The sequence below is a fragment of the Puntigrus tetrazona genome, chromosome 18 (genome assembly GCF_018831695.1).
Source record: "Puntigrus tetrazona isolate hp1 chromosome 18, ASM1883169v1, whole genome shotgun sequence".
Classification (NCBI taxonomy): Eukaryota; Metazoa; Chordata; class Actinopteri; order Cypriniformes; family Cyprinidae; genus Puntigrus; species Puntigrus tetrazona.
Window position 1 is genome coordinate 5,649,404 of NC_056716.1, and position 26,457 is coordinate 5,675,860.

Genomic DNA, 26,457 nt, shown 5'->3' on the forward strand with positions numbered 1-26,457 from the left:
AATGCCTGCATCGAATGGTGTGGCAAAAAGCACTTTTGACACCAAATCGTAATTTGCATCTGTGTAGTGTATTGTGGCTGATAGGAAAGAGGTTTTTCGGTAGTTTTCTGTCCAGATGTCAGTTGTCACTGCACAACCATATTTTACAATTGTATCGGTCATGTCAGTGACAACAGCTCTTCTTAGTGTTTGTGCCCTTTCACTCAGATTTCGTGACAATGTCGTTGGATTTGGCAAAATTTCCTTCACATCAAATTTTCCAATCTTGGCTGCTGTATCAACGAGATGCTGCGCTAGTTTAAAGAAACCCTGTCCAGAGATGGTGTCATAAGGTCTTAGGTCGGCACATACAGAGGTCAACGCATTTTTCTGTCGTTTCATCTTTTAGTGCACTTGACACTTTCGACTTACTTGCCATAAACGACAGGGAAGTTTGGCCTTTCAAAAATGTGCACACATGACGCTTCAGACCTGAAGTTCCAGACTTGTGGCTGCTGTATGCGAGTATTTTGCTGCATTTGTCACAGCTCGCAAAGGGAAGGTGCTTTCCATCGCCGTCACATACTATAGAAAAACATTTCCAAATATCGGATTTCCCTTTGTTTGGCTTTGTAGTTTTGTATGTTCCTTTCTTTAATAATGAACTAATATCTGTAGCACTAAGCGCTCCACCTCTGTCATGCTCTTCAGACATTTTGCCTCGGTGTGGGCCTATGGTCTTTGTTCCTCGCAAGAACCGCGTGAGAATTTGCTTTCGACTTTGCGCCTGTAAATCGTTTTTTTTATTATTATTTTGAGTTGTTCTTGTTGCTTTTGTGCAGCAGATAAATAATATTTTATTTCTTTTTAACAATTAAATTTTAAGATATTTCCATTTTGCGAGAGTCCCTCAAATAATTTTATTCTCCCGCAACCCGCACACACAAGGACCTTACCGCCCAGTACTCTCGCGGGATTGCCCTGAAGAGGAAGTTCTTCACTTCATGGTGCAGAGTTTACCAGCAAGAACCAGTTAACTGCCCAGTTGGTACAGCTCTGGAGTATTTGCAGGCTAGATTCTCTCCAGGGTTCTCCCACTCATTATTGGCTTACCACTTAATGTTTGATTGCAGGACTGTGGGTAAACACCCACTTGTAATGCGCTTCCTCCGTGGTGCACTGCGTTTGAGACCCCCAGTACGATCTTGTGTTCCCATGTAGGACCTGGCAATGGTGCTAGATGCTCTGGGCAGATTCCTTTTTGAGCCCATTGAATGGATTTCTGATCGTCATCTCACTATTATTTTAGTGGCCCATCCTATCTAGACTTTGTGCCTGGTCTGGCAAAAGCTTTCTTGTACCCTCAAGCGGGTTACACAGCAAAGGTCCCTACTACTTCTGCTCCATGCCCTATTGTGCTACAGGTGATTCACCCTTCTCCTTTTTGGGACCCTGACCAGAAGAAGCTGAACTGTGTGTGTTCTGTGCAAGCACTGGACATGTACAATCAAAAGGCATCCTTGTGGAGAAGGTCGGACCAATTGCTCATGTGCGTTGGTCCTCTAGTACAGGTACAGAGTCAAGGCTAAATCCACAAGGAGTATGGTGACCTCAAAGGGCAATTTGGCAGGTGTCCCTTTATTTGATATCTGCAACACTGCGGGTTGGTCCACCCCCTCTACCTTTGTCTGTTTTTGGGGATAGGATGTTGGTATGACTCCAGGGGCTTCAGTCTTCTCTTCCTAGTGGTTCATGTCGAGACATAGACACAGGGCAGGGACTTGGCTCTTTGGCAGTCTGGGCATCTTGTTCCCATAGCGTTTTGGATGCAGTTCTGTGTCCTGTTGCCATACTTCCAGCATCCCTGCCAACGCCGATCTTCATGACCCCTCATGCCTTTATGCTTTCCTGGTTGCTGACATCACGTCCTTCTATTGGACAGATGTTAGAGCAGATTCAGAGCATGGCAATGCAGGAGGCGTTCCCATAGCCTTTTGGATGCAGTGCCTCGTTCCCTCAAGAAACCATGGTTATATTCATAACTTGGAGACGTTTGCATGCCGATGACAATCAAAGCAATACAAATATCTTGGAAAAGACGTGTCCGGGAAAAATTGCACGTAGGTCACCCTAGTCTAAAAGTCATTGGTACAAATAGGCATCTTGTATATGTATGATTTAGCAAAAATTGTATGAATTCTAATTTGTACGAATTAGCCATCTTGAGTGCTGTTAGATCATTGAGGCGCATTGCAGCAGTTTCGCACATAATTCACACAATTTAATAGCATTTAAAGATACTAACAGGTTGTGTGACTATGAGAAGTTGTTATCTATGCAGTTTTCCCTATTGTTCCAGATTATCATTATTGATTAGTGATTTATGGCGTTTGGCCTAAATGTTTATTTTCAGTTTTTTTCCTATGTGATTTACATAATTTACAGTCCCTATGCGCTTTACCTAATGTGATTGCCTTTTACCTTTAGCACTGTTTATTGGTAAACTAAAACTCCACAATAAAATTTCCTATACCTGGTTTGACTAGACTGAACCTGTTCCTACCTGCTACCTCACTTTCACCAACCTTAAACCTTCATTTATAATAATGTGTGTATCTTAGTGACTTAGGAGTCCTTTTCACTACTAATAACATTTTACATTTCTAGTTTTAATGAAATCGTCACGTCTCTGGACTGTGTTATTGTTTTTGTCTCGTGCCATGTGCTCTCTGTGCCCTTCCCTTCCCTTCGTGTTAATTGTATTATTGTCTTCAGCCGTGTCTTGTTAATTTAGTGATTTACCTTGTGTATTTAAGTCCTGTGTTTTGAGTTCACATTTGTCCGATCGTCAAGCTTACCTATGTGCTTACCCATGCACAACGACACCAGCCCCACTCCAGATCCAGAACCCAGCCCACCATCTCCCCACGTTGCGGAGCCCCAGCCTGAGCCCACCGATGGCGCAGTCGCGGAGTCTGGCACGACCACGGAGAGCGTCAGAGCCCGAGCCGACTACGACCGACCAGTTGCATGAGCCGGTGGACCACAGTGGAGACAGCCGTCTGCAATGAGAGCGCGGAGTGGAGCTCTGCCCACTGCACATCGGCTGAAGATGAGCTGATTATCCACCTGGGGCTGCTGGATCTACAAGAGGAGCTGGATGATGTCGACCTGGACTTAGACTGGGCACCTCCCCTGTATCCAGAGTTCCTGTTCCCGTCCAGCCGTCCTGTTAGCCCACTGGTCCCGTCCAGCCGTCCTGAGGACAAACCTTCCGGGAGGGGGGCGATATGTCACGTCTCTGGACTGTGTTATTGTTTTTGTCTCGTGCCATGTGCTCTCTGTGCCCTACCTTCCCTTCGTGTTAATTGTATTATTGTCTTGTGTCCTGTGTTTTGAGTTCACGTTTGTCAGATCGTCGAGGTTACCTATGTGGTTTATGTTCTGCCTGCTTGTGTGTGTATATATTTATTTTTCCCGTTAAGGAGATTAAACCTGTTTAAGTTTATTTCTCTTCTCGTGTGCTCCTTCCCGCCAAACCACCAAACATGACAGAAATACTCTTCATAAAAAAACTCTACGATTTTACCTGAAAAGAAATGCTAGGGGTGTAGAATCCTTAAGTATGTAATTGTTACATTTTTGCAAATGTTTATACAAAATGTAAACTATAAAATATAATGTACGTATTTGTATTATAACATTATATATATTTTTTTATTTAAATATTTTTTAATTAAACATAAGAGGTCATTAATAGTGCTCATATTATAACGTATACAAATTCACTCACAATGTATAAAATGTTAAAGAAAATATGAAACAAGTTTAATGTTACTATATAAAGGGTTTTGTTATTAAATAAACCTGAAAGGTCTTCCAATCTATACTGTCCCTAATGAATTTTGGCCATTTCCATCACTAGTCATATTGTCATGTCATTGAAACATTTTAAATATCAACGATAAGAGAAATGTTTGTAAATTAATAAAAATAAATGAATCAGGTAAAAGCAAAGTTACATAATTTAAGACGTCCTTTCCTTCATACTGATTTCTCATGAGACTGGCAGGGGGTGTGGTGACTTTAAAGAAGGTCCTGTTTTTGGGTGTTTTGAAAGTTCATGATTCACTTGAGACACATTCGCACATCATGATTGACTGATTTGAAATAACCACACCCTCTTACATTTTATTTATTTTTTTTTTTTTCATTTACAACAGTAGTTGCTGGTGGGCATATAAAGCAAGATGTAATGCAGATCTCCTATTTGGAGAGGTTGCTTGCCCAGCAAGAGACATGCTTGTTAATCCTTCATTGACAATGATGCTACTCTGTATCGCCAGGTTTTGTAATGTTGTATGCAGAGTTAATTTAGGCACCTGCATCCTCCAAGCTGACCCGCAGCCCCCTGCACTTTTCAAGGATGGAGATTTTGTCATTGGAGGGGCTTTCACCATTCATTATTATCTGAAGACAGAGAAGCATATCTACATTAGTCGGCCACGACCACTTGAGTGCAGTGGCAGGTTGGAGCTTGATATAAATTTGAGTACAATTATTAACAGAGCTGTCTTGAACTTATTAAAGTGACTGTTAAAAATGTGTATATGTAAATGTGTGTGTATGTGTGTCTTAATGTGTTAATTATTATTATATTCAAATTATTATGTTATATTACGATTTATTGTGTGTGTTTTTTATTATTGATATATCAACATATAATGCTTATTATTATTATACCTAACAGTTTTTCGTTTGTGCTTCAACAGCATGGACTTCAGAGAGTTGCGCTTTGCTCGCGCCTTGCAATTCGCCATCCAAGAGATCAACAACAGCTCCGATCTTTTACCAGGCATCACTTTAGGGTACCATATATACGACTCGTGTGGCTCTGTGCCAATGGCGATTAAAGTAGCATTACAGCTTGCCAACGGACTAGATCTCGTATTTAACGACACTGATTCCTGTGTAAAATCTGCTGCAGTTCCCGCACTTGTTGGAGAATCTGGTTCCACACCGTCTATAAGCATGTCAAGATTTTTTGGTCTCTTTGGAATTCCACAGGTGTTTGATTAGCATAAATGTCTAGTCTAATATATATATATATATATATATATATATATATATATATATATATATATATATATATATATATATTATAATTATAAAATATATATTAAAAAAAGAAAAATATCTAAACATTTATGGCTTTTTATAAATTCTTTATGTTCGGAAATAAATAAATTTTACCATTTGTGCACTATAGGTGAGTCATTACGCGACGTGCGCGTGTCTCAGTGACAAGCGGCAGCATCCTACTTTCTTCAGGACCATCCCCAGCGACCACCATCAAGCGGCAGCACTGGCACGGATGGTCAAGCACTTCGGATGGACGTGGATCGGGGCTGTGCGCAGTGATTCAGACTATGGGAACAATGGCATGGCATCATTTCTGAAAGCTGCTGAGGAGGAAGGGATCTGTGTGGAGTATTCTGAGGCCTACTACAGGACCCAGCCGCGCAGCAAACTGAAAAGAGTGGCGGATGTCATTCGCAGATCAACGGCTCGTGTGATAGTTGCATTCCTGGCTTCAGGTGATATGAGACTTCTGTTAGAAGAGTTGAGCCAGCAGCCTCCTCCTCCGATGCAGTGGATTGGCAGCGAAGCGTGGGTTACCGATCCAGAAATGCTGCGTTTTAATTTGTGTATCGGTGTAGTGGGTTTTGCAATCCCGCGGTCTGTTATCCCGGGTCTTCGTCAATTTCTACTCGACCTGTCTCCAGAACAAGCGCTAAAATTCCCCCTGCTGACAGAATTCTGGGAAAGCTCATTCAGCTGTAGTCTAAAACAGCACACAGGTTCTTCTACTGATATGCCAGCATGTGATGGGACAGAAAACCTGCGCGCTTTACAGAACCCGTATACAGACACGTCCCAGTTGCGCGTCACAAATATGGTGTACAAAGCGACATATGCTATAGCTCATGCCCTCCATGCCATTGTCTGTAAGGAAAATAGATGTGACAAAAGCATCAAAGTTGATCCCCATAAGGTATGTTTTCTCATCGTAGAATAAATTAACTTTTAGGCTTACGTTCACAATTTTAATGTGTTATGGAATATTATCTGCTAATATAAAAAAGACCTACTATAAAATATTTTTTACCCACTATTTGAGTTCTTATTCAGCAAATTTCAATCACATCACAGTTTGAATTTTCAATGTTCATCACACAGGTTTTTGATCAACTTAAACAGGTGAACTTCACTAAAAATAATTATCCTGTTTCATTTGACTCCAATGGAGATGCTGTGGCCGCATATGAACTTGTGAACTGGCAGCTTCATGGAGAAGGTTCAGTTGATTTTGTGACAGTGGGTCAATATGATGCATCCAAGCCTAAAGGCCAAGAATTCAGTCTGAGCAGAGCTATCATTTGGTATGACGGCAGTGAAAAGGTATAAAGTACTACAATGCCCCTGAAAATGTTTTTTAAATTGCTTTTTTTATTTTTATTTTTGATGGTATATCTTCTTAAAAAAATTATCGGTCTTTCATTCATTTAAATAAATCACTTTGAACATACATAAGTAGACAATCTCGAGTTGATTGGTTATGTATGTGTGTATGTTTTAACATAGCATAATATCAAATAACAGAACAAAAAGACTTTTGTAATTTCTGAATCTGATGCTGTGTGTATCTGTTATCTGCAGGTGCCTGTGTCTGTGTGCAGTGAGAGCTGTCCTCCAGGTACAAGGAAGGCTGCACAGAAAGGAAGACCTGTCTGTTGTTATGACTGTATTAACTGTGCAGAAGGAGAGATCAGCAATGAGACAGGTATTTTGATTGGGTTTATGCTGCTGGATAGTTCACACGTATTTCTGAGACGACGAAAACATCTAATTTGAAAACACGTACAAAAATCTTAGAAATGTTATATTTACAGTAGTCCTTTTCGAATGTGTAGTGTATTTTCTTCTTGAGTATTAGTGTATGTTTGCACCTTTTAGTCCCTCAGTTACGAAAGCATATGTGTAATTAATTTTGAAATGTAATATGCAAAATGGCAATGCAATATGCAAAACGGTAAATGTATTACCCAAATTAATTGTATATGTTTAGCATGCTGTTTTTTACTGCATTTTGCTACAATTATCATGCGGTATTGTGTTGAAAATATGTTCCACCCCAAACGCAAGTGTCTGAAGTCTAAATGCATTTATGAAAAAGTGAATTTAAATGCTAAATTTGCTACAGTGCTTGGACATGCTAAACATATTTTATCAATTTGGGTAAAAGATTTTTCTTAAAAATTTTGAAAACCTATAATGCGTTAAAATGTGCATATTAATACTACTGTAGGAAATGGCAAATTCATAATTTCAGAAAGCAAAGAATGTGCAGGACCTGGAGTATTATTTCTGAAGAACAGTGGGAAGTTAGGACAAACAAAAGGATCTTGTTTGTAGAAATATCAATGTATTTATAATTTAACCTAAACAAACATTAGCACCATATTACGCACCTTTCTTTTTCCAATTTTTTTCCTAAAACAGTAGTTTGATCAGATACAAACCATGGTCTATGAATGGCTGTTAAGCACTGATTTTTTTCATCTTCTAGATTCTTTAAATTGTTACAGATGCCATCCTGAGTATTGGCCCAATGATGAGAAGGACAAGTGTCTTCCTAAACCAGTGGAGTTTCTCTCCTGGGATGAGATCCTTGGGATTATACTGGCTGCTTTCTCTGTTGCTGGCTCTTTAGTGGCTTTGAGCATAACTTTAGTGTTCTACAAAAACAGGGCCTCTCCGATAGTAAAAGCCAACAACTCAGAGCTGAGCTTCCTGCTTCTCTTCTCATTGTCTCTGTGTTTCCTTTGTTCTCTTACTTTCATTGGTCGACCCACTGAGTGGTCCTGTATGTTGCGCCACACAGCATTTGGGATAATTTTTGTTCTCTGTATCTCCTGTGTTCTCGGGAAAACTATAGTGGTGTTAATGGCCTTCAAAGCTACACTTCCAGGAAATAATGTCATGAAATGGTTTGGGCCTCCTCAACAGAGACTCAGTGTTTTGGGCTTCACTCTTGTACAGGTACTTATATGTGTGCTTTGGTTAACAATATCTCCACCTTTTCCTTATAACAATATGCAACACTACAAAGAAAAGATCATTCTAGAATGCAGTTTAGGATCAGCTGTAGGTTTCTGGGCTGTTCTGGGTTATATTGGCCTCCTGGCATTCCTTTGCTTTGTTTTAGCTTTTCTTGCCCGAAAGTTGCCTGATAACTTCAATGAAGCTAAGTTCATCACATTCAGTATGCTCATATTCTGTGCTGTATGGATCACTTTTATTCCAGCTTATGTCAGCTCTCCAGGGAAATTTACTGTAGCTGTGGAGATTTTTGCTATTTTAGCTTCAAGCTTTGGTCTGATTCTCTGCATTTTTGCTCCTAAGTGTTTCATTATTTTATTTAGGCCAGAACAGAATACCAAAAAACACTTAATGGGTAAAGTACCATCAAAAGCCCTCTGAGTCCTTAAACAAAAGCACTGCAAAGGTGCGCACAGTAATTAACAGTGGACATTATATATTTTGTGAATTTGAAGCATATTATACACACACACACACACACATATATATATGTATATTCCAAAGTTGCCATATTTCTCACAGTGAGTGTCATGGCATGACCAAATACACTATATTTTTAAAAATAATACTCATTTGTGTCACAGAATGTAGTTTTATGAGTTTCTTTTAGGCAGGAATGTACTTGGTTAGACCTCAAATATGCAGTTTGTTAATAAATACTGTATAACGTCTATTTGAAAATTTGGTTTCACGTTTTTTAATGTTACAGGGCATCGGTGGGCATTCAGTGCTCATACACCGACCCATCGGCCTGATCTTCTGGAATAGTGGTTAAATCTAACAGGTTTTTGGTCTTTTATTTGTTCCAGAGCAAATGGTTTTGGCAGATAGCAGAAACTCTTCACGTTATAACTGTAACTTCAATGCAGTATATAAGATGGCTGTCTTTTGTACTTTTGACCGAATTGCCTAGGAACATTTATGATAGCTGTTGTCATTGTTCATTACATCTTATTGTTTAATAAATAATATTTTATATAAATAATAATGTTACTGGTTGAGGAATGGTGTGCATTTGTAGATATACATCAATTAGTAGTCCATTAATATCCATAAAAAACTGCCACGCAGGTTGAAACAATGCGAGAATGTGCTACCACAACTGGCAAGAGCAGCTCCGTGGTGTTTAGCGTCCCGCCACCAGCAGATGCACGCTAAAGAAGCAAAGCTTCAGCAAAAGCAATTATTATGAATTTGTCTGAGAAAACGGTAGAGAGAGATTCGATTTATTTACTAAAAAAATAGGTTTTCTGAGTCTGCATCACTGAAGTTGCCGATCCTGTCTCATGCCTTCAGGGAAAAGTGCATCTTTACAGATTATGATTATGATTATTTTGTTAAGTAGTAATTTAAAGCTTTCTATAGATATTTGGCAGAATGCGCATGATGTTAGTTTTCTTTATTTTATAAAAGTGCACCGTTTTGCTGATATTATGAGCGCACGCAAATAAAAGTATACCCTTTACGGTTCCGAACGATGTATCTCTCTTAAATGGTGTTACTAACAGCGATATTTTTCCAGCAACGAGTAATCCTCGCCATTAAAACGCCATTACTTTTCTCACAATAAAATGCAGCCTTACTGTAATCTATTATAGGTTCAGTTCATCTTAATAGATGTGCAGTGTGACGTACCTATATTTGACATACCAAAACTCTAATGTGCCATCGATGCTTTGATTCACACACGCAATAAAAAAAGATGCAGAGCTAGAGAGTCCTGCATAAAACGCAGAATGTAAACAATATTCTTTGCTGTATTTTCCAGTCAAAAAAGCGTTCCTTTGGAATTCTTCAGAAATAGGCCTTTTATTTACATAGAAAAAGTCTTAGATCTTAGTTCAGCTCATGTAAAACGTGTTGCATTTAGAATTTCGGTCAGTGTATATATTGCAAATTATGTTTTTAATTCTGTTTGCATGTACGTCAACTTGGATATCTGGTCAATAAAAGGCTTTTAATGATGTAAACATGGTCAATCCATTGTTAGTTGTGGTTGGACACAAAAATAAAATACAAATATTTTATAATTTAATTTGGTAAACAGTACTAGTGGCTCCTATATATTTACAAACTACGTAACAATCATAATCCAACAGTATGATGAACGAATTAAATAACATTTCATTTTGACATTTTTCCAGTCATTCCCTTCTTAGTATTCAAATCAGGCCTTACCAGAATTACATAACATTTAGGTACAAAAATACAAAACAGAAGTCCAAAGGTGGAAGCAAGGATGGCAAATATCTCAACAGCCACTGTGTATTTCCCTGGTGAGCTGTTGTATGCTGGAATAAATGATATCCACACAGCAAAAAATATAAGCATACTAAATGTAATGAGCTTGGCTTCATTAAATGTATCTGGAAGTTTCCTTCCAAGGAATGCAAGAGCGAAGCACACACAGGAGAGTAATCCAATATAGCCCAGCACCAGGTAAAATCCTAGTGGCCACACATCTTTACATTCTAGAACAATCTTACCACCCTGATAGGACGTGTTTTTGTAGGGGTAAGGAGGCGCTAGTGCCAGCCAGCAAGCACACAAAATAACTTGGCCTGTTGTGCAACAGAAAATGAAAACCCTTTGCTGTGGAGGGCCAAATAGCTTTACAGAAATAGAACCAGGCATTGTGGAACGAAAGGCCAAAAGCACCACAATGGTCTTGACCAGTATGCATGAGATACATAGAACAAAGCTGATCCCAAATGCAGCTTGTCGGGCACGGCATGTCCATGGCGAGGGCCGGCCTACAAACACCAGTGAGCAAAGGAAGCAGAGTTTGAGAGACAACAGCAGTAGAAAACTCATCTCGGAGTTGTTGGCTTTAACTATGGGCGTGCTTCTAAAAAGGAAGAAAATCACTGTGATAACAGTTGCTACGGCAACTCCAAAGAGAGACAAAGATATGAGAATGATTCCCATGATTTCCTGGTATGAGAGGAACTCCTCTGTGCCAGCAACACAAGAAATCCTTTCGTTGTTTGGCCAGTAGTACCGGGGACACTTGATACACTCAGTAGCACCTATTAGACAGAAACAGACACGTTGGGACATCCAGAATTTATACAATATTACTCAACTCTGTTTTGGAAAGCCTGATTTCTTTATGCAGATCGTGACATTCAGCAATCAAGTATTTCTAAACTTTACAGTTGTCCGTAATTCTGTACTGGTTAGACAAGTCATAACAGGCAGGTGGGCCACAGCTCAAACCTCTTTTACTTTATTATCACAATGTGATAATATGTCATGTCCACAAGATCATTTTGTCAGGGTATTAACATCCTCATATCGCGGCTATGGTTAGTCTCAAGGTCTTATGTTGAGGAAACAACATTTATTTCTCATGGCCACCACTTGTTATGTTGAGGGAAAGTTTTCTTGTGGCCACACATTTAATTCATAAACATTGCCAATCTGAAGAAAGATATATTTTTTTAATTTGCTGGTTTATTTTTTGTTCGCAGGTGTTTTCTGCAGTGCGTCGAGTTCTCTTGACCACCATACCCAGTGCTAGATCAATTGTCTTTTCTTTTTATTATTATATTTTTTGTTTAACCATATCATTTTCTAAGCAGAAGTTTTAAGCTAATCCCATTCATCCATTCTCCAAACCACTAGTCCTATGGTCACAGGGCTTTAAACTAATATAGACTGGAGAGACTGGATTCGAACATGAGGCTACCGGCGCCGACCTGCCAGGGCAATTTTTATATAACTCTGATTGAATTCTGAAAGAAGAAAGGCATATACACCTGGGATGGCTTGAGGGTGAGTAAAACACATGCTTATTTTCATTTTTGGGTGTCCACATATTAATTTATTTGGTGAGTAGCCGTTTATATTGATATATAGATTATCCCATGATGATAGATAGATAGATGGATAGATAGATAGATATATAGATAGATACCTGAGATATTGCTAATTTCCCCTTCAGCACAGGGCAAACAATCAAAGCAGCAAACAGGCTGTCCTAGTCGAGTGGCCTGCCGTGTTCCCGGGGGGCAAGGAGGGGTGCATAAGGAAACAGGTGCCTACATAGAATACATACAATCAGAAGACTAATGCCTAAACGCTTCACAGCTGTTTGCCAATCAAGCACAGACTCACCTCAGTGTGTCCCCCTGTCCACTGAATTAACCCCTCATCTATCTTAAGCTGCTGTCCATGTGGGGCAGATCCATCATAGGTGCCCACCATTTGAAACTGAATCGTACCTCTGTCATTTTTCTGCCAGTTTATAATGTCATAAAGGGGCACAGGCTCTCCATTGTTGTCAAAATACACCTTCTCATTGAACTGGTTTGTAAAATTGACTTTCTTCAGGTAGTGAAGGAGCTATGGAATTAGTTAAGGCAAGCAAAATATAGTAAATAAATACATCAAAAATAAGTATTTTACACGTTTTATATAAGATACGCACATTACCTGCCATGGAGAGAACTTTGATTCAGTATTACAGATGCGATCTGAGCTTTGTTCCTTAGAACCACATTGTAACAGTTGGTGTAGAGCATGAGCAATAGCATACACTGCTTTATAGACATTGTATGAAATCCTCACCCTTGATACATCGGTATAACTATTCTCAGTCTCCATTAGATCTTCTAAACCAGTACAGAGTGTTGACAACTCAGAATCAGCACCATCCTTATAATCTAGCTTGCATCCAAACAGTTCCTCCCAAAACATGTTGGTGAAAATAGATTCAGGTCTAGGTGAGGGTCTGACCCTAAGGAGAAACTCAGCCAGGCCTGGAATAGTGGTGCCTCTAAAGGCGAATCCCACCGTTCCAACCAAGACGGGGTGAAGCTTAGGAATAGTGAGAAGTTTGGCTGTCACCCAGGCTTCACTGGCCACCCATTGCCTGCTTGTTAGATTCCTATGAGCGGCTTCGACTAAGAGCTCCAGCAGCTGTCCTTCAGTGGCAAATGTTATAATCACTTGCGCAGTGGAACCCTCCAGGCTATTAAGAATCGCATGTATTTGTGCCTGAGTAGGTGCTTTAGGTATAGTGTGGTGAAAAGCTATACAGCCACCAAGTCTTTCAAGCTGCTCGGTGAAGGCCTGGATGCCATAGTGACTGTAGTCATCATCTGTGCCCACTGTACCCACCCAGCGCCAGCCAAAGTGGGAAACCAGCTGAACCAGTCCCTGCACCTGAAATACATCACTGGGCACAGTGCGCAGGAAAGAAGGGTATTCCTTCTTATCTGTCAGACAGGTGCAGGTCGCAAAGTAGCTTATCTTGAAAGACAAGAAAAACAATCAAACAGAAAAAAAGGGATTAAGGAAGATTATTTTTAGCAGAAGGTCTCTCTCTCTCCCTATAAAAATTGTCAAGTAAAATAAATAAAAAAACATTTATTTGATATTAGATATTTATGTCTTAATTAGCTTTTGCAGCACTGATAAAGTTATATATGTTAATATTTTTTTAAAATAAATTTTCTCTAGAAAATATTTCTGTTTTTTGGTGCTAAAAACTAGTATATACAATCTTGGCAAATAATATATATATTTTTTTCATTAACTAATTAAACATGCATAATCAATTATATGCTCATAAGTAACCTATTATAGAGATGATGCATTCAAATAAAAGCTAAGGTGCCTGTTTTTTTGTTTCCTTTTTTTTGCACCGTCATTAATAAAACACATAATCTGGTCACTGATGTTAGCTATTTAATAATATGTAACAACAGACAAGTTCGTTTAAAGCACCAGCTTTTTCTGATTTGTTTTTATGAACATTAAAGGTATCATAAAATGCAAGTTATAGACACAACATCAAAACCAGTGTTAAAATGTACACTCAACTCTATGGCATACTGCTCTCATAGTTTGACTGCGTGTTCGATACTTAATGCTAAAAAGCTCAACAACTTGATTTTTAGATTTTTATAACAGCGTCAGACAGAAAAGGCTGCCTTGTTCCATACTTGTTTAGCAAAGTAATAAGCGAATACGTAAATGAACAGTGATAAATCAATAAATAGATATGTGGAATTATCATCTCTTACAGACTCTTACCAGTGGAATTCCAAATGGACCCAAAGTCTGTGCCACAGCCCGAGTGGGCGATGATGATGCCAGACCGATAACAGCTGGCACCGGGGCAGTGGAAAGGCATTTGGCACTATTATCAGCGTTAGACTCGGTCTGACTGAAAGTGCCATTCACAAGGGAAAGTGCGCTTCGCAGACTGGTGTGCACGTGATCACAGCTATCCAAGATTCGATAACCAAGCGTCACTCCTGGTAATAAACTAGAGTTACTGTTGATTTCTTCGATGGCAAACACCATTGTTTGGACCCAGCGGAATGCACGAAAATCGAACCTGTTGAAAAGACGAGGAGAGAGCAAAGAGAACAAGGAGAGAGCTGGGTATAGCAGTAGTGAGAAGTTAGCAAACAGGCTTATTCTGAGGACACCGGCTAACAGAAGTGATGAACATCATTCCTTTAGCATCATAATACAGTAATTGTCATGCGTAACAAAGTGCGGACCGCACTTAAGGTTTATACTTATTTTAAACCAACTGGTATATTATTTTTTATCTTTTCATTGTCGTTCTTCATTGTCATGTTGTTTCACACACCCGCTGCACTCTTGATGCTGTGGCCGTTCAGAGTAATTCTGGTCAGTTTCCAGGGCTATATAGTGCATGGGAAACAGCCCTCCAATTACAATATCGCCATCCCGTTCCAGTGCTGGTGAATTAAAATCACCCAGTGTCCAGCATCTGTTGTCCAATGCATTGCAGATAACTACTGAGAAGTACAGCAGAAGCAACAGACCAAGTGGTACCAGTTTAGTCACTGGCATCTTATCGGCCTTTGCTGAAGCTTTCGAATCCAACCATGGAAACAGCTAGTGAGGACCCCATCCAGAATGCCTGGAAGTCTGGAGTTCTCAGTTATAAAAAAAATGTGTCAAGATGCCAAATGTAACATCAGATGAGACTGGCCAATGATATGCATTGTGGGTGGAGAAGTTAGGTCATGTGATTTAACAGACCAAGGTGCCTTGAAATGTATTAGGGATCTAAAATAGCGGCCGAGCATCACATTATGAATCTTATCATTAACATATTTGATTAGCGCTACAATATATTATGCTTTATTTAAATATAGAGAATAATTATTTGTTCTTAATAAATTAGATGATTAGATTAGCATTAACTGTAATTTAACCTCTTATTGTATGTGGATTATATTGAAAAAGTATTCTTCAGGAGTCATATGAGCCAGGACGAAGTGTGTACACGTCCTCCTGACACAGCCATAGACTGTTTTCCTTTGTAGAAGACAAGTACATTTAGTATATTTCCACACAAATTTTAGTCTGGATAGAATGAATGTAAAAATTACATTGACATTGACTGAATAACTGAATTCACCAATAAAATTACAATAATTTTTTTGTATTTTGTATTTAAATCTATTAATATATATATATATATATATATATATATATATATATATATATATATATATATATATATATATATATACTTATTTTTCCATTACATGCCCAGAAACATGAAAACAATAGCATAAAAATTAAAAAGGGAATACCAAATGTGAATATCAAATATATATGTAATACATTTCATAAAGTAGTTCTGAATCATCATCTTTTTTTTCTAGAAAAATCCAGTATTTCTCTCTCTCTCTCTCTCTCTCTCTCTCTCTCTCTCTCTCTCTCTCTCATAATGCATATTGATCAACACTTACTCAGAGCTACTGTAAGCAGTAGGCTGGTTTATCAGATAAACGGAGAAATGACAGAGCTTGTCATTAGGTGACTGCCATCTACTGGATATATTAAAGAACACACTGCGCATTAGAATCACAATCCCTTTTTATGAGATCTTAAAAGTTAGATTTGTTAAACTATTACTAATCGCATAAGCCTACCATAAAAAGTGGCTAGCACGACATTACTTTTCCCCAGTTATGTTAATTCTGACCGTTTATGTAAACGGAGGGTGCAAAAAGCCTCCCCAATTTACATTTTTCAATTTATAGCTTTTTTTTTCTTCTTTATTTTTTTTATTGTTGTTTAAAAAAAGAGAGGTGACTGTTCCGTGTGCAAATTCTGAAACAGAGAAAGTGAGACCCAGAGTGACGCCTTTCCTGAAGCCCGCGTGACACCAAGGGCTCTATAAAACAGCGCTGACTCGTCATACTTTAATGAGTCGAGTGGGTGTGCGAGAGAAAGTAATAGAGATGTGGATCACGCTATATTTATGTTTTTATCTGTCCTTTACCTGTATCTCTGCATCTTCAATCAGCAGGTCAGGCTCCTGTCAGCTCCAGGGACGCTTCAAGTTGAAGGGGATGTACCAAGACGGAGACCTCATCATTGGAGGCCTGTTTGCATTTCATCTCATCACAGTGTTCCCAGAACTGAACTTTAACAGAGAACCGGAACAGTCACATTGTGAGCGGTGAGCCTGGGCTAAACGGATGGCAAAAAAGGAAAGGACATTTGAAAGACAATAGAAGGAGACATGCGAAACAAAGTCTATGTGTTTTGTAGTTTTGTTATTTGTTTAGAGCTGATTGTCTGATGATGAAAGGTTTGAAATGTGATGTGATGATAGAGATGAAGAGATCATGGGATGTTTATATTTATTTTTTGTGATAATATTCTGATATTCTTTAGGGTAACTGAATGAAAACATTGTGCTGCCTTTTCTAGATTCTATATGGCAAGTTTCCAGCAGGCACAAACTATGGTATATGCCATAAATGAGATCAATGACAATCCTAACCTGTTGCCTAACATCACCCTTGGTTACCATCTGTATGACAACTGTGTGAAGCTTGGAGTGGCATTCAGGTCTGCAACCGCCCTGCTCAGTGGGACAGAGGAGACCGTTTCCAGTTTCAACTGCACTGGCCCTCCTCCCATAATTGGGATTGTGGGGGATCCTGGATCTACTCACTGTATAGCAATCTCCAGTGTGCTGGGACTATTTAGAATACCTATGGTAGGATGAGATATAAATAAATATAAAATTGAATTAGAGTAATTGCTATAACAAAAAAAAATGTTGTAATCATGATCTTTCTTATAAGGTTAGCTACTACGCCACCTGCTCCTGTTTGAGTGACAGGAAAAAGTACCCCTCTTTCTTCAGAACAATCCCCAGTGATGCCTTCCAGGTCCGTGCTATGATTCAGATTTTGAGGCATTTTGGATGGACCTGGGTTGGTCTGCTCTACAGTGATGATGACTATGGAATCAATGCTGCTCAGGCTTTCCAAAAGGAAGTGCAGTTGTTTGGAGGTTGCGTTTCTTTTTCTGAAATTTTGCCTCTTGATAACAACCGCTTAGACATCCGGCGCATTGTACAGGCTATTCAGGCCTCTTCAGCAAGAGTGGTGGTGGTGTTCTCTACAGAAGCCTATTTGCTGCCCTTGATGGATGAGGTGGTGTTGCAAAATGTGACCAGCAGGCAGTGGATTGCAAGCGAAGCCTGGGCCACTTCACCCGTGTTTCACACTCAGCGTCTTCTGCCCTTTCTAGGAGGCACTCTGGGCATTGCCATCCGTCGAGGAGAGATCCACGGACTTTATGAATTTCTGCTACGCCTCCATCCTGACAGTAATTTGAGAAATGATATGGTGAGAATCTTCTGGGAGAACATGTTTGGGTGCAGATTTGACACTGGAAGTGGAGAGGGAGAAAAAATGTGTTCAGGACAGGAAAATTTAATCAGTACAGACACTGCATACACTGATGTATCAGAGCTGAGGGCTTCATATAATGTCTATAAGGCAGTTTATGCCCTGGCACATGCACTTCATGACTTGACGCAGTGTGAGAAAGGGAGAGGACCATTTAGTGGGAACAGATGTGGTGATAAAACCAACCTGAAACCCTGGCAGGTAAGACACCTGTGGATAGAAACACAACTTATAAGTTATACTGTTAATTTAAGATTTTATAGCATTGCTAAATGGAAAACAAAAACAAAATGTATTTAAGACAAATGTTTACTATCTACAATCTATACAGCTGGTTCACTATCTACAGAAAGTGAACTTCACTACAGGATTTGGGGATCATGTGTCGTTTGATGAGAATGGAGATGCTCTGGCAATCTATGATGTGATGAACTGGCAGCCGAGCTCTGATGGGTCAATAGTTGCTCGAACAGTTGGTGTGGTAGATGAAGGGGCGGGAAATGGGAAGGTGCTTGCATTGGAGGAGGATGCAATATACTGGAACTTAGAAACAAATAAAGTAAGTAATTTTTAAGTGTTGAAACAGAACTTTCCTTTGATATCATACTGTGTGTGGGATGTTTACTGAAAGAACTACACTTCTTTGGATATTATACCAACGTACACTATTTCTGTTTATGTCTGCGTGTGTTGTGTCCTTCAGCCCCCGCAGTCTATATGCAGTGAGAGCTGTCCCCCAGGCACCAGACGAGCCAGAAGGAAGGGCCTTCCTGTCTGCTGTTTTGATTGTCTGCCATGTGCAGATGGAGAGATTTCTAATATATCAGGTGAAGAGAATCATGCAAGCAAAAATACAGTTGAAATAGTAATATTGTTCAGTTAGTCATCTCTTTCTCTTCAATTTTGATATACATAGATTCCATTGAGTGCACAGTGTGTCCAGATGAGTTCTGGTCCAACCCAAAAAAGGATGAGTGTGTCCCGAAAGAAGTGGAGTTTTTATCCTATGAGGAACCTCTGGGTATTTCCTTGAGCACTGCTTCGTTGCTCGGCACCTGTATCTGTTCTGCAGTGGTTGTCATCTTTGCTCATCACCGGCATACTCCAGTTGTGCGAGCTAACAATTCAGAGCTCAGCTTCCTGCTGCTGTTGTCACTCAAACTGTGTTTTCTGTGTGTTCTGCTGTTCATTGGCCGACCACAGTTGTGGACGTGTCAGTTAAGACATGTTGTGTTTGGTATAAGTTTTGTCCTGTGCATCTCCAGCATCCTGGTCAAGACTATGGTGGTAATAGCTGTGTTCAAGTCATCTCGACCAGAGGGTAAAGGAGCAATGAAATGGTTTGGAGCAGCTCAACAGAGATGCACAGTTCTGGTCCTAACAGCACTTCAGGTTGTGATATGTGCAGTCTGGCTATCAAATGCATCTCCAGCACCACATAAAAACAGCCAGTATACTCGCTCTAAAATAGTATATGAATGTGCTATAGGATCAGTGGCTGGGTTTTCCATGCTACTGGGCTATATTGGCCTTTTAGCAGCAGTAAGCTTCCTGTTAGCTTTTCTAGCGAGGAATCTTCCAGATAATTTTAATGAAGCAAAGTTCATCACTTTTAGTATGTTGATCTTCTGTGCTGTGTGGATTGCATTTGTTCCAGCATATGTGAGTTCTCCAGGGAAATATGCAGTGGCTGTGGAGATATTTGCCATTTTAGCTTCTAGTTTTGGATTACTGGTGGCTATATTTGCTCCAAAATGCTACATCATTATTTTACACCCAGAAAGAAACACTAAAAAAGCCATCATGGGAAGAGCAACCTAAAAAATATATATATATATATATATATATATATATATATGTATATATATATATATATATATATATATATATGACAAATGTACTGCTTGTTTAAACATAAGTAAACAGCTTTGCTGCATGAAAAGAACAATTAGCAGCTGTTTTTAATCAAATAATCTTGGTTGGTTTTTAGATAAATCTCGTCCAATGTAACCCCTTCAAAGAAGCATTTTATCTAAAAATTGTTTATTTTTTTATTATTTCAACAGAAAATATTAAATGATAATCCTAACATGCACATTGTTTATGTCTTATATACAATATGATTTCAACATTTACACATTGTCCCTATTTATTGTAAGCCGCTCACCATCCTTTTTGTTTGTTTGTTTGTAATCTACATTATGCAATTATGCCACAAATGCTGTTGTCTGAGTTTAACTTTTATTATCAAACTAGAATTTAAGTAAATAAATAAAATGTGACAGCAATTTTACACCTTTTATTGGGGATTTTCCTCTGTTACAAGTGCCTTCATATTTTGTAGTCAGCTTACTCCACCTACAGGCAATGTTATTAGACCATTGCCTTATTCAGAACAGGCAGCACAGACAAAGTGATAATGCAATGAGAGGTTGTATTCAAATACAGATGAAATCAGGATGGAGCGTAAGAGAATGAATAAGTGAATGAATGAATGAATGAATGAATGAAAGAATGAATGAATAAATAAAAAACTAAATAAGTGTGTGTGTGCGGATGTGTGCGTGTGTGAGTGTGTGCATGTTCAAAATGTCCCAAATAACCTGAATGTCACAACCCCTGCTCTGTTTTGTTATATTTTTGTTCACCATGTGCCTTCCTTGCCCCAGTTTCTCCATGCCCATATTTGGTTTTTCCTGTTCCTGTTTTTGTTATGTGATTATGAGTTGATTCCCCTCACCTGTCTGCTCCTCATTATCATTACTTTAAAGGCCCGTCTGTTCAGTTCCAGTTTGTACGGTCTTGAGTCTATTATAGTGGTTGTGCCCTTTATTGGTTTGATTCAGCTGTACTCCTGGCCCCAGCAACCTGTTACACTGAACTCATGAACCCTTGTTATATTCCAGCTAAAGCATAATTTATGAACAGCATATACATTTAACTAGACCTAAAATTGTTAATGCAAAATTACCAATAGGCCAGTCTGTTATATGCTTACGTTCGAAAAATATGATGTTTCTTTAACAAAGTTCGTGAAGAACGCGTCAGATAATTGACCTATTTAACACAGGTGGAACACAATCAAGCTAATCAGAGCTCGGGTATAAATACAGCCAAATTACCTCCCCAAACAGCTCACCAAGTAATCAATACTATACTCGCCAAATATGCTTTGCTATACTATTGCTAGTTATATGCTTGTGAAACAATTATTTAAATATTGAGCTTTACAGTTGACACCAGTTTTTTCAGAATGCCAGAATTATTATTGTTTTCCCAAACCAGATTTAATGCGCAATCAATTTTTTGGGGAAAAGTGTGCATACTGGTTTGGGGGTCAGTGGATTTTGAGGACACTACCTATGTCCACGCAGTTCAGAAGGCTTTAAAAACATACTAAATGGTGTGCGTGTGTGTTTTAATCTACAGATGCGCAGCATTTTCTGTAAGGTAGGTTTCAGTGTAGAGCAGTAGTAAATGTAATTTGTAAAGTATAAAAACCATTACACATAGCTCTTATGGAGAGTTATTGTAAACCACCAATGTCAAATATGTGTGTGTGCATAGTGAAATGTGTATTTAATGATATAAACAGACTGGCATCATTTTTAATTTTAGATATTTTAGGTAACTGATAAATGCCGTTTGTTTGCTTTTTAGTCATATGGTCTTTAGGTTAATGGATTAAATAAATGTATAGTAATTTTTTTACTCATGATTTGCAAAGGATACAAAACAGTTACCCAGAAGGATGTCCTTATTTCCCAATAAGGACATCCCCTTATTCACCTGCTTATAAAACAATACCACACTGGGTCATACAGTAAATTTAACAGAGTTTGTCATAAAGAAAAGGAAGAAGGACGGAGATGTGGATCACTCTAAACATCTGCCTGTATCTGTCATTTAACTATATCTCTGCTACATTTATCTCAGACTCTTGTCAGCTCCAAGGAAGCTTCAAATTGAATGGGATGTACCAGATTGGAGACTTCATCATTGGAGGCCTGTTTGAGGTTCAGCACCTCAAAGTCTTCCCAGAACTTACCTTCAGAACTGAGCCAGAACTGCCCCAGTGTGAAGAGTGAGTTTGGATTGAATGAGAACTGCTGTGCTTAACAACAAAACAAAATTAAAATGATGTCTAAAGAAAATATTTAAAAATAACAATGAAAGCTGCTGATTATTTGTATTTTTTAAATTATTTGTTTCCAGTGACTTCTAGATTTTGTTATTCAACTCGGTTAATATATTAAAATAGAAATGATATCATTGGAACGTTGTGCTGAAATGAATTAGCACAAGAACAAAATAGAAATGTGGTTGTAAAAGCAATCTACATTATATAATGTTCATATTATAATAGATTTTACTGTAAGCTAGATATGTTACTACTATCATAAAATGTGATGTTATTTCCAGATTCTATATGGCAAGTTTTCAGCAGGCACTGACTATGGTTTTTGCCATAAATGAGATTAACAATAATAACCACCTGCTGCCTAACATCACGCTTGGTTACCAAATCTATGACAACTGCTTGAGACTTGGAGTGTCGTTCCGGGCTGCTATATCCCTGGCCAGCGGGACAGAGGAGTCCTTCTCAGACCTCAACTGCACTGGCCCTCCTCCAGTGATTGGGATTGTGGGGGACCCAGGTTCAAGTCAGTCAATAGCAATTTCCAGTGTACTGGGTCTGTTTCAAGTACCTATGGTAAGACATGATGTATGTTTTTGCAATACAATATACAGTATGTGTAATATAATTTTGTGAATAATATAAAAAAAAATAGTGTGTGTGTGTGCATGCATGTGCATTTGCACTTTAAAACCACTTTTTCCCTAACCTCTCATTTCATTCGATTTGTGAAATTACCTGAGAAACCTTTTTATTCTACTTTTTGTGATTTGTATTAGGTTAGTTACTACGCCACCTGCTCCTGCTTGAGTGATAGGAAAAAGTACCCCTCTTTCTTCAGAACTATCCCCAGTGATGCCTTCCAGGTTCGGGCTATGATTCAGATTTTGAGGCATTTTGGATGGACCTGGGTTGGTCTGCTCTACAGTGATGATGACTACGGCATCTATGCGGCTCAGTCTTTCCAACAAGAAATGCAGTTGTTTGGGGGTTGTGTGGCATTCTCTGAGATGTTGCCTTATGATAACAACCACTGGGACATTCATCGAATAGTAGGGGTTATACAGACCTCTACAGCCAAGGTAGTTGTAGCATTCTCAACTGATTTGTCATCTCTAATGGATGAGTTATTGTTGCAAAATGTGTCGGGCAGACAGTGGATTGCAAGTGAGGCTTGGACAACAACACCTGTCCTGCAAACTCCACAGTATTTGCCTCTACTCGGGGGGACACTGGGCATTGCCATCCGTCGTGGACAGATTCAGGGACTTTATGACTTTCTGATACATCTCCACCCTGACAATAATCCAAAAAATAGTACAATAAATATCTTCTGGGAGAAAATTTTTGGGTGCAAGTTTGAGGCTGTAGATGAACAACAAGAACATGGTGGAACCAAATGTTCAGGGCAAGAGGATCTGAGCAGCACAGAAACAGCATACACTGATGTATCAGAGCTGAGGGCCTCATATAATGTCTACAAGGCAGTTTATGCACTAGCACATGCACTTCATGACCTGATGCAGTGTGAGGAGGGGAGAGGACCATTCAGTGGGAACAGCTGTGCTGATATAACAAACCTAAAAACCTGGCAGGTAAAAAATCATATATAGTCCACAAAAGTTCTGCCACATATTTCATGTAACACATGTTCTGTTTACAAACTGTACAGCTGGTTCACTACCTACAGAAAGTGAACTTCACCACCAGCTTTGGGGATCATGTGTCTTTTGATAAGAATGGAGATGCTCTGGCCATCTATGATGTGATGAACTGGCACCCGAGGTCTGATGGATCAATCGTTGTCCACACAGTTGGTGTGGTGAATGAAGGGGCGACAACAGGGAAAGTGCTCACGCTGGATGAGGATGCATTATACTGGAACTTTGAATCAAAAAAGGCAAATTGCATTTAGCATGTTACTTCTTGGTTAGGATTAGTCTGAATGTTTACCCAAAAACATTTCATTGACCGATGAGTAACCTTTTTACTGTGTTTAGCTCTGTTCACTGACAGATATGAAAATAGGAATAATAATAATATATAAATTTATTATATGTATGTATATATCCTACTGCAGCCCCCACGGTCTGTATGCAGTGAGAGCTGCCCCCCAGGAACCAGACGAGCTAGGAGGAAAGGCTATCCTGTCTGCTGCTTTGACTGTCTACCATGTGGAGATGGAGAGATTTCCAATACAACAAGTGAGAAGACTCACGTTTGTAAATTAAATATGAATTTGAATAATTATTGGATCATTTTCATTATAATTATGCTGTGCTCTTTTCCAATATCTCTCTTTCTTTCTGTCTTTTACAGATTCACCCGAATGTGTCATGTGTCCAGATGAGTTTTGGCCGAGTCCAGAAAATGACCACTGTGTTCCTAAAGAAGTTGAATTTCTATCTTATAAAGATCCGTTGGGGATTTCTTTGACCACTGCTTCCCTCTTAGGCACTAGTTTCTGTGTTCTTGTGATGGTCATCTTTGCTCACCACCGTAACACTCCTGTAGTACGAGCCAACAATTCAGAGCTCAGCTTCCTGCTGCTGTTGTCACTCAAACTATGTTTCCTGTGTGTTCTGCTGTTCATTGGCCGACCACAGTTATGGACATGTCAGTTAAGACATGCTGTGTTTGGTATAAGCTTTGTTCTGTGCATCTCCAGCATCCTGGTCAAGACTATGGTAGTAATAGCTGTGTTCAAGTCATCTCGACCAGAGGGGAAATCTGCCATAAAGTGGTTTGGTTCAGCACAGCAAAGAGGAACAGTTTTAGTCCTAACTTCCACACAAGTAGCAATATGTACAGTCTGGTTATCTACTGCATCTCCAACACCACATAAAAACAACCAGTATATCCGCTCTAAAATAGTATATGAATGTGCTATAGGATCAGTGGCTGGTTTTTCTGTGCTTCTGGGATACATTGGACTGTTGGCAGCAGTAAGTTTTGTGTTAGCCTTCATGGCCAGGAAACTTCCAGATAATTTTAATGAAGCAAAGTTCATCACTTTTAGTATGTTGATCTTCTGTGCTGTGTGGATTGCATTTGTTCCAGCATATGTGAGTTCTCCAGGGAAATATTCAGTGGCTGTGGAGATATTTGCCATTTTAGCTTCTAGTTTTGGATTACTGGTGGCCATATTTGCCCCAAAGTGCTATGTAATTATATTACACCCAGAAAAAAACACTAAAAAAGCCATCATGGGAAGAGCAACCCAAAATAAATAGTTTTACGTGCTGACCACATGAGTAATTAACTAGTGTAAGATCCTGTAAATATAATGATTACTTCAAATTGTGCATAAATACAATGTGTTCATATTTGTTGCTTATTTAACATTCAAATGAACTGATATCAAATGTATTTCCCTCACAGTTTTGTTATAGGGTTTTTTTTTGTCAGGTTTTTTTATTTTTATTTTTATTTTTTTACATTTTGAATTTGCGTTTCTCCCTCAGTCTGGAATAAAGTGATGTTACTCACAAATATCATATGCATGTAGTTATTGTTAAAAGGTAAGCATTTGGTGTAATGCTGGTATATTGTTTAAACATGACTATGTCAATAAAAATATCTTGAAAGAAAATTACAAAAATAAGCACATAGTGGAAACACACATATTACTGTACTCATATAATTTTATTTATATATATATATATATATATATAAAATATATATATATATATATATATATATATATATATATATATATATATATATATATATATATATATCAATTAATAGTGGCTAGTACAATTACAACATTTATGTATCAGCTATTTATTACCATCGAGGTAAGAAGCTTGTATAAATTGGGATTGCTTAAAGATCCTCTGATAAACATAGCAAAGTGGTGCATTACAAAAACTTAGTCTGGTGCATGACTGCCACCTAGATGATATTCTGTGTAACATACTGTCCACCAGAAGACATTCTACAGACTACAGTACACTGTCTGGCTCAGATCATTAAGACCAGCATCAGTTATTCTGAGCTGATCTGAGCTTGTTAAAAGCTTATGCAAAAGCAGAACTTCATTTGAACAGCACACATTTTTTAAACAGCTTTATAATGCTATAAATAATGAATGAACAAATTTTACAGTTTAAAAAGGTGTATAAAAACAAGGCCCTGATATACTGTGTTAACCCTCTGAAGGAATTTTCCATACTGACTTTGAATAGTGTTGCGTTTAGGACAAACGCAATTGTCCACTCTCCTGCAGAAAATTAACAGTATGTTTTTTTTCATCTTTTTCATGTTATTACAGTGGGGTTTTTTTGTTTAGTTTTTTTTTTTTTTTAATTCTTCAATAATGTTTGAAAACATAATGATAAATTAACCCACAATGACGTATTCATGCCTAGGGAGGTCCTTGTGACATCATCTGTTCTGTAAAAAAAACAAAAACAAAACTGTGATCTATATAATAAATTAAGCAATCAATAGAGATAGTGGGTC

General features: G+C 38.6%; 3 protein-coding genes across 5 annotated transcripts; 2 read left to right on the plus strand and 1 right to left on the minus strand.

Annotated features, from left to right (window-relative positions):
* Positions 1-4,302: 4,302 nt before the first annotated feature.
* On the plus strand, positions 4,303-10,251 carry LOC122323116 (extracellular calcium-sensing receptor-like). Its single transcript, XM_043216776.1, has 6 exons — positions 4,303-4,508; positions 4,752-5,046; positions 5,249-6,034; positions 6,220-6,441; positions 6,700-6,823; positions 7,610-10,251. Exons 1-6 carry the CDS (start codon positions 4,303-4,305, stop codon positions 8,521-8,523), a joined length of 2,547 nt encoding a protein of 848 aa, XP_043072711.1. The 3' UTR covers positions 8,524-10,251.
* Positions 10,252-10,255: 4 nt separating this feature from the next.
* On the minus strand, positions 10,256-15,571 carry LOC122323117 (extracellular calcium-sensing receptor). Its single transcript, XM_043216777.1, has 6 exons — positions 14,753-15,571; positions 14,185-14,491; positions 12,580-13,398; positions 12,262-12,489; positions 12,062-12,185; positions 10,256-11,171 (listed from the first exon to the last, which is right to left on the minus strand). Exons 1-6 carry the CDS (start codon positions 14,977-14,979, stop codon positions 10,267-10,269), a joined length of 2,610 nt encoding a protein of 869 aa, XP_043072712.1. The 5' UTR covers positions 14,980-15,571; the 3' UTR covers positions 10,256-10,266.
* Positions 11,222-25,542, plus strand: LOC122323115 (vomeronasal type-2 receptor 1-like). 3 transcript variants are annotated; one of them, XM_043216774.1, is made up of 11 exons: positions 11,222-11,919; positions 16,451-17,152; positions 17,241-18,053; positions 18,184-18,411; positions 18,556-18,679; positions 21,789-21,936; positions 22,275-22,566; positions 22,770-23,585; positions 23,663-23,890; positions 24,071-24,194; positions 24,310-25,542. In XM_043216774.1, exons 2-11 carry the CDS (start codon positions 16,868-16,870, stop codon positions 25,221-25,223), a joined length of 3,972 nt encoding a protein of 1,323 aa, XP_043072709.1. In that variant the 5' UTR covers positions 11,222-11,919; positions 16,451-16,867; the 3' UTR covers positions 25,224-25,542. The 3 variants fall into 3 exon arrangements, with proteins under 3 accessions (XP_043072709.1, XP_043072707.1, XP_043072710.1); XM_043216772.1 differs by lacking the exon at positions 11,222-11,919 and adding an exon at positions 14,275-14,411; XM_043216775.1 differs by lacking the exon at positions 11,222-11,919 and adding an exon at positions 14,275-14,411 and having other exon boundaries at positions 18,202-18,411.
* Positions 25,543-26,457: the final 915 nt, after the last annotated feature.